We start from the raw sequence: 9,016 nt of genomic DNA on the forward strand, positions 1-9,016 counted from the left end.
ATGAATCATTCATTCGTGATCTCCTCGAAGGGCAGGCGTACATGTTAATGTAATGTGCCAGTTTCAACCACCAATGTTTGGCTAAGTCAGGGAAGGATCTTGCAAAAGGAAGGGAATAAAGAGAAAAACTGAACCTCAAAAATCTCCAGAAGAATGTAAAGTGAACAATAGATCTTTGTCTCTTCTGCAGAGACCTGCATCAGGAACTAGTGCTCATCACCTACGACCTTTTTGGTCATTTTGTAAATACAGTTACTCCCGGTTGTATGAATGAGCTCGCTATTAAACAGCTCGAGCACCAACTCATCGTGGAATTGGGCGGACCCCTCTCTGTACTTCACATCAGAAGACAGATAAATTATAGTGTTGTCCTTGCAGAGATGCAGCAGTGTCTGTAAAAGACTTGGAAATTGCATTGGGCAATACACAATGTCGGAGCCCAGGATGATATCATAGTCGGCTGCAAAGCTTTCCTGATCGTCGCCCCAAGCAAGGGCACGGATTATTAAACGGTGTCTGTATCTGACGGGAATGTTAGCTGAGACGTTGTATTCGATTTGCTTCAAAACGTATGGTCTGTCCGTCATGGTGACATTTCCTCCTGGCAAAATAAAGAAAATAAGAATACAATTATCCTGTAGTTTCCCCGCAGCAAGAGTTGCAACATACATTCTGGGCCGGGGAAGAGAAAGAAAGTAGAATTCTGTAAAGAAAAGCTAACTATCTGGGCAATTCGGTGCGAGTGCTCTTGTGCCAGTCAGAAGCAGAATGGCCCATCGAGTACGGAGCACATGTCGTGAACCGGATCCGGTAAATTGTGATCACCCAACGAGCCTGCTCTACAAGCGTTGGCTGCAATGCCCGTTTCACAAGATGATCAAATGAAATCGGATCTTTAAAAAATCATATTCCATTTAAAATTATGACAGGGAGCAGCAATCATTCTCTAATCGCACCTCTGTTTCCTTTTAAAGCCGGGGTTAGTCTGTAGCGCAAGCAAACAGTCGCATTAATTTGGGATGAATTTTCTCCAACGCCCGATCATGTGGAAATAGTCCGGGTGGTGGGCACTTTAAATATTAGAGTTCACCAGACTGCCATTACAGGCCGTCTCAAATCGATTGAGCCTAAATGTGTCTTTTGAAGACAGAAAGTGAGCACTGCTGTATATATCTTCATTCCACGAACACCACTGGCGTTTGTAGAGATCTTGTTCGGTGCTAAAAAAATAAACATACCCAGCTTTTAAACACATGTTAAACCATAGTTTTGGCGAATCCAATGATTTCTATCAAGTATGAAATAGACAGGAACATATTGAGAATCTGGACCCGCGTCCCAATTAGCACATTTCTTTAATGTATCTTTAAAAAACCATTTCGTACCATTGAGCGTTGCGGGGAAAATTCTTATTACTGAAACAATTGTTAAAATTTCGGAATCTGAGACCAGCCGGTTAGGTAGGTTTGGCGCAACAATATTTAACTCAGACGAGGTCCCATTGGTTCTGGTAATGTGCAGCATTGAGTGAGTGTGCTAGTGACATCTAGTGGCGGAGCATCAATCTAGCAGCAACTTCGAGTTCCACCCAATTGTCAGATTCCCGGCTTGGATCCTTTCTCTGCCATCTCGGTCTTATATTGACGTAGATTGAATCATTGAACCGTTACAATCTTCCATTGAATGCTTCCCGTGTCATGGTACAATACGTTTTTGCATCGTTTCTCTTGTTAATGTGGCGACACGATTACCGGGTGTCTTGAATCCCACCAAGCTCTGTGCTGATCAGGTTGATTCCTCTGGCGGAGCTGCTGATTGTGGAGATCCACTGAGTTGCACAAAGGTGCAACAAGACAAGAGTTGAAAACATGTTTCTCACCTCTCCTGAAAACAAGTGGCAACAGAAAGTCGCAAAGGGGCATTGATAGACTTAGTGAGTGCTTAACTGTGGCAAAGGGAGTTCCATGTGGGGAAGTGTGAGGTCACTTTGGACCTATGAAATTTAGATCAGTGTATTTTATAAATGATAAGAAGCGAGGGAATGTGGAAGAGCACAAAGATTTAGGGGTCCATTTACAGAAACCACTAAAATGTGCTGGACAGGTACAACAAATATTCAATCATCACAGGCAGTCCCTCGGAATCGAGGAAGACTTGCTTCCACTCTAAAAATGAGTCCTAAGGTGGCTGAACAGTCCAATACCACAGTCCCTGTCACAGGTGGGACAGATAGTCGTTGAGGGAAAGGGTGGGTGGGACTGGTTTGCCGCACGCTCTTTCCGCTGCCTGCACTTGATTTCTACAAAATATTAAACGGCTCGTGGAATGTCATCCTGTATCTCACAGGAATTGGAATACAAAGGGGTAGAAGTTATGCTATAATTATATCAAGCTCTCGTTGGATAGCTTCTGGGATACTGCGTTCCGCTCTGGGCACCGCACCTCAGGAAGGATATATTGGCCTCGGAGAGGGTACAGCGCAGACTCACCAGAATAATATCAGGGTGACATTTATTTCTTCTGGTGGGCGAGTCCAGAACAAGGGGCATAAACTTAAACTGAGAGCTACGGTAATCAAGCGTGATGTCAGGAACCACGTCTTCACACAATTGCGAGTGGACATGTGCAACTCGCTCGCATAATAATGTTGAGGCTGAGGGTCAGTTGAAAATTTCAGAACTGAGATTGATAGATTTTTGTTAGGCAAGGGTATTAAGGGTTATGGAACCAATGTGGATAAATGGAGTTAAAATATAGATCAGCCGTGATCTAATTGAATTTAACTCGAGGGCTAAATGGCTACTCCTGTTCCTATCTTCCTAATTGTGACTATCTGGTTAAACACATTGAAGCGGAAGTATGCAGTGAGCAAATTAATTAGAGAGACTAAAAAGGCGAATAATAATATGAGTAACAACGACAAATAGTTATAACGCAATGCACTACAAATAAGTACTACAGGAGTAACCACTGCGAATACTAACGATATGGATATGCGCGATTAATAGTAACTATTGGGATCAGCTCTATAATTGTACCGATTGATTAGTACAGTGAATCGAGGGGTAAGCACTGTGAATAATATGTCGAATGTTCATCACTAAGAATAGTAAATAAATGGGTAGGTACTGTGAGCATTGTGTACAGTAAGTGTTGTAGTAAGGACCATAAAATATAACTATAGGGTTATGCGCTTTAATGAGTAAGTAGAGGAATAAATATTATGAATAGTACCTGCAGAATCAACTTACCCAGCAACACCGCTAAAATGCCCACAATCCCGGTGCCAGAACCCAGTTCAAGCAGCTTCTTCCCAGTAAAATTAATCTTCTCATCCTCAAAGTACCGACAAAGGGCAAGACCCTGAAAAGACACACTCAGATAAAGGCATTGATTTACAATGTGCATAAAGCACGAGGACAATGTTGGAAGAGGGAGGGAAGGATGGCTGGTGGGGAAGTTGTTAAAAGGCCGCTCCGGCGCCTTAGTGTGGGAAGGTCAGCATCAGGGAAAGGAGAGAAATATTCATATCACATTCGAGGTCTTGAGAATATAATTCAGCCAGACCCTTCAATACAGCACCAAGGGGCGCTGCGGCGAGTCAGATGCCATATTGCGGGTGAAACGTTAAATGTCTGCCCTCTCAAGCGGATACAAATGCGCATGGCGACATTAAACGAGGGCAGGGCAGTTGTCATTGCCAACATTTATCGCTCAGCCATCACGACTAACACTGACCTGGTCTTAGATCTCATTGCTGGTTGTGGGATCTGCCGGGTTTCCCGATATGACTACAGTATTTTTGATAGTGCAAGGCGCTATATAAATAAAGTATGTTTTTTTCGGTATTGTTTTGTGCCTATTGTGTTTTGTGTGCTCTAAACTGAGCAGATCTTTTGTCCTTGCAAATAAATCGTGTAAATAGTAATTATGCCGACAACGGTCAGGCGCAGACTGACACGCCCGCATTCGGGTTGATCACAGGTGTGGAAATCCTTCAGAAATCTAGTGCACAGCGCAACTGCAAAACGGCAAGTGCTCACACGGAGCTGTGGGGTCTAAAATGTGTACGGTCAGATCGCAAGTTCATAATTATAGCTCAGCGGTAGCATACTTGCGTCAGTGTCAAATTGTCGTGGGTTCAAGATCCAGTCTAGGGACTTGAGCATGTAACTTACGCCGACACTTCAGTACAGTATTGCGTTGTTTACATTACAGCAGTGATTACATTTCAAAAGTACTTGATTGGATGTAAAGCGCTTGTGTGAAAGGCGGTATACAGATATAAATCCTTCTTTCTTATAACTCAGTTACGATGAGTCTGGTATAAGCGTTAAAAATGAAGCCAGTTTAGAAATCCCAAATTATTATAATTACTATAGAGTGCCCAGGAGATCCACGTTGCCAAGCCAAGTGTTGGGACATCACTCCATCCTGTCTCAGAATCAGACCGGGAGCTGACTCTGGAGATATGCATGCGCGAGAAGCCAAAAGTGCAGCGATAAATTGCAAAGGAGCTGCAATAGTTCCGGAGTTCACTTATAAATCCAAACAATACACTTGTAAAAGACCACTAGACTTACCGGTCCCCAGACATAAGCTGCAACGCCTAAAAAAGCTCCTTTAAACATAGTGATCTTTAAAGGGTGTCCACTGAATTCATACTCCTTCACCTCCAACTCCTTGGGGAGATTGTTATCCTCGGTGCTGCTCATTCTCTCTGATTTCGAAAAGACTCTCTCCAATGCCCAGTAGATTCTGTCCAGTCCCGGAAGTTGATTTCTATCAGTTTCAGCCCCACGTGTCCGCTTCAAGTTTTTAATCTCGGATTAAATAAAGATGTTAAAGAAAACTCTGCTGTAGAAAGGCAACGCACGCTTTAATTGTGTCTTAAATCTGAGACTCTCACAGGAAGACCCGCAGCAAAGCACCAGAGGGATCATTTTACTATGAAATGGATACAAGTGTTGAATGAAACAAGTTACCAGATTCGGCATGAACCCAACAGTGCTCGTTGAACCCAACAAGATCCAGCGCTGTTTAACTGGGGAACCTTTACTTCCCGAAAAAAACCGTGGTCAACTCCGCACTCCAGATACCCGTGTGTTACTGAATGAAAGGTATTGGGTTACCGAGGGACAAGGAGCAGGTGTAGAGGGTGGGACGAGGAGTCGCCACATCCCAAAGCACAGGAGAGAAAGAACAAGAGAAGTTGATCTGAAATTGAATGAGGAGCGAGAGTATAATTTGCAAGGCGGGGAATTTAAATAGAAATATTCAGCGAAACCGTGACAACTGATTCTCTACGTTCGCATCCTCCTTTCCGCACAAGTGCCAGTGTACAAACTTCGAGTCTGTGATCTGCCTGCAGACTAGAATACAGAAATCGTCAGTTTAAATCTCACCGAATGAAGTTTAATTCAGGTCATTTTAAAACCTGGAACTGGAAAGCTGTGACCAGTAAAAGTGATCAGGGAGCTATCCCGTTCATTAGGACAAAGTTCTTAGCTGCTCTGACCCAAAGGTCGCTCCAGTTTCAAACCAACGTGGCTGATGCTTAACTGCCCTCGGAAGGCATTCAGTTATATCAAACCAATCATTGTGGAGGACCTTCACCACACAGACTGCAGTGGTTCAAGGGCCAGGTCCACCACCATCTTCTCAGCGCAACTAGGGACGGGCAATGAATGCAGCTTTCCCAGAGACCCACACATCATGAGAATGAATGAGAATTAAGACATCACGGCGTGGTGCAGAAGACAAGCTTGACGCCCTTGATGGAAAGGATGCTCCTGCAGAGAGAGCTAAGTTATGTTATGCCGGCCCGCAGATATTTAATGCAGGAAGTCTATTGCATCTGCACGTTCCGCGCCGCACAGCCAGCCTGATTGATGGGCGGCTTGACTCTCCGATGTGAAAGCCTGCGGCACAAGGCTGGAGTCGGGGTCCACAAAGCAGGTAGGTAGGCAGGGATAGATCGTAGTCGGGGGTCTCGTGGTGGAGCTGGGAGAGCTGGTGTGCGGAGAGATGGCGGCAACGAGAACGCAGGATGTGAAGTCGTGGTTTGTGGGACCTGGTGGTGGAGGGGGAGAGATCGCGGGGAGGAGAGCGTGTGAGGAGAGATCGCGGTTGGGGGTGGGGTTGTGGTTCGGCGGATGGAGAACGAAGTGGGAGAGTTGGCGGGGAAAGATCAGGATCCGGGGGAGGGGTGGTGTTCGGGGTGGGAGGCAGCGTTCGGGGTGGGAGGCGGTGTTCGGGGTGGTAGATGGTGTTCGGGGTGGGAGGTGGCGTTCGGGGTGGGAGGTGGTGTTTGGGCTGGGAGATGGTGGTCGGGGTGGGAGGTGGTGGTCGGGGTGGGAGGTGGTGTTCGGGTTTGGAGGTGGTGGTCGGGGTGGGAGATGGTGGTCGGGGTGGGAGATGGTGGTCGGGGTGGGAGGTGGTGGTCGGGGTGGGAGGCGGTGTTCGGGGTGGGAGGCGGTGGTCGGGGTGGGAGGCGGTGTTCGGGGTAGGAGATGGTGTTCGGGGTGGGAGGCGGTGTTCGGGTTGGCAGATGGTGTTCGGGATGGGAGGTGGTGGTCGGGGTGGGAGATGGTGGTCGGGGTGGGAGGTGGTGTTCGTGGTGGGAGGTGGTGTTCGGGGTAGGAGATGGTGTTCGTGGTGGGAGGCGGTGTTCGGGTTGGCAGATGGTGTTCGGGGTGGGAGGTGGTGGTCGGGGTGGGAGGTGGTGGTCGGGGTGGGAGATGGTGTTCGGGGTGGGAGGTGGTGGTCGAGGTGGGAGGTGGTGTTCGGGGTAGGAGATGGTGTTCGTGGTGGGAGGCGGTGTTCGGGTTGGCAGATGGTGTTCGGGGTGGGAGGTGGTGTTCGGGGTGGGAGGTGGTGGTCGGGGTGATCTCTGAGTAGATGGTGCCAATGATTTGTGAGCTGGAGGCAAGCTAGCTTGTTGCGCCGAGGATGGCGGTGGGAACCACTCCCGCTCCTCCCGGTCCACTAACAGCTCTGTAAAGGCATTTCACTTACCCTCCCGATCTGGTCCTTCTGGTCTCCATTTACCCACCGGTTTCGTGAGACCCGAGAATCCCGGCGGGATTGTTAAAATGGATGCACCTAGCCTCCTTACAAACTTTTATGGAGGAACCAGCTCCTGAAAGTGGATTGGGCGCTCACTGCAACTAAAACCGACAGTGCGCCGGTTCATGGCTGGTTTGAAATTTTTTAGATTTTAATTTCTCACTTGACCCAAACCCACCCGTTTTGCGGGTTAAAATTACCCCCTTGTTTTTTTTTTAACTGTATATTAATTACTGTGGTTGTTTTGCTGTGAATTCAAATGTCTTTAAAAGACGTTGGTGAAACCGTATTGGTTTTGCTGGGAGCAGTTTCATCGGCTCAAATGTCAGACAATCTGTGTTCCATCCACAGGCACATTCGAAACCCTGGAGATTATGACCACAGCCTTTATCCGTGCTGAAATGTTGCTCTACAGACATGTCAGAGACACGCCAGATGAAAAATCTTTAATTATATAGGTGGATAAATAGAAGGAGAAACAGCAAAAATAAGGAAATGGAAAGGGAGAAATAGAAAGGGACACACTGTGATCTTGAGCAGTGAGGACACAAGTGCTGAATCTATTTCAAAAACTGTACAGGAAATCCATCAATGGCAGTTGGGTGATTTGAGCTCCGGTCCTGGGTACAGTGGGTATAAAAATAAGCTGGTGATTTGGCTTAATTTAAACACATGTGGTACCAAGGAAGTTAAGCTTTAAATATAACCTAACAATTTTACCTTATACTTTCCAATCCGTGAATGAAAAGTGATGAATTACAACCTTCTCCTTTATGTACATCCTAATTTGATAGTTTCCTTGCTTTATAAATGAAGTTTCCCATATATTGTTCGCCTCCCCCAGTGTTAATGGATGAGTTATTATGAGGGAAGAAAATTGTTAAAAAACGTTAATTGTAAACTGTTGATCCTCAGCCATAATAAGTAGGAGGAAGGAGACTCTCACTGAGAATGATTCCAATAGTAGTAATATTACAAATTCTGATAATATTACTAATAAAACTATTCATTTTCTATCTAATTATTATGTTAGTAATATTATTCATAATAATACTAATAACAATATTACATTTTATACTCATTTTAATATTAATAATATAATAATGCTCCCGATAATGTTAATAGTAACAACATTAAATTTAATGACCCTAACGCTCCTAACACTACAAATAATAAATATCAATTCTATAGTTATGCTACAAATTCAATAGTTAAATTGTGCATTATTTAATGCGGACCATGGCCTCACCAGAGTCTCGGGTCTCTCACTCAGTAATTATTCAGCACTCAGGAGATACACAGCGCAGGGCAAAAGCGAGCAAAAGAGTATCATTCGAACTTAAACAACAATAATGAAGACGTAGAACTCACTTAAAGTGGACTCACTGTTCCCGCAGTGATCCCTAATGCTTTTTGTTTCAGCCCACACACTGCCCAAAGGTGCACTGGAACAGCAAGCAGTGAACTTGTGCTCGCGTTTTAACCTGTCAACATCTCGCCAGAGTTTTAAACAGCCAGGCTTTTATCGCAAGACGACAACTGTCGGCCAATGAGAAAAAAAGCGTGAGTTGGAAGTGTTGGCCCAGCAGTTTGACGTGTTTCTTGAGACCGGGGGAGGGCCAACTTATTTTCCTCAGCTAAATCTCTGCAACTAACGAGCGGCCAGTCAGTTCAGGCCTCTCCCGGTGATGACGCGGATCCGCCGACCAGAGTTAATCCGCGCCCTGACTTTGCTTTCACAATCTTAGAAAACGTCTCCAGCTTCCCTTGGCTACAGCGGCGCTCACTGTGAAATCCGACCCACCGCTCTGTAATAACATCTAAATGTTTTAATTGCTGTTGTCACTCAGGATGTTCTCACCCTGAAGGGACATCGTGTTAAAAATATCTCCTGTTTTCATTAATCGCTGATTAGATAAATTAACAATTCAGAAAGAAACATAATTAA

At 45.5% G+C, this 9,016-nt stretch overlaps 1 protein-coding gene across 1 annotated transcript; it reads right to left on the bottom strand.

The window, feature by feature from the left end:
• Positions 1-206: 206 nt before the first annotated feature.
• Positions 207-8,464, bottom strand: LOC139262709 (EEF1A lysine methyltransferase 3-like). Its single transcript, XM_070877861.1, has 4 exons — positions 8,440-8,464; positions 4,584-4,823; positions 3,252-3,363; positions 207-601 (listed from the first exon to the last, which is right to left on the bottom strand). The coding sequence occupies exons 2-4, from the start codon at positions 4,713-4,715 to the stop codon at positions 207-209; spliced, it is 639 nt and encodes a 212-aa protein (XP_070733962.1). The 5' UTR covers positions 4,716-4,823; positions 8,440-8,464.
• Positions 8,465-9,016: the final 552 nt, after the last annotated feature.

The sequence above is a fragment of the Pristiophorus japonicus genome, chromosome 4 (genome assembly GCF_044704955.1).
Source record: "Pristiophorus japonicus isolate sPriJap1 chromosome 4, sPriJap1.hap1, whole genome shotgun sequence".
Classification (NCBI taxonomy): Eukaryota; Metazoa; Chordata; class Chondrichthyes; family Pristiophoridae; genus Pristiophorus; species Pristiophorus japonicus.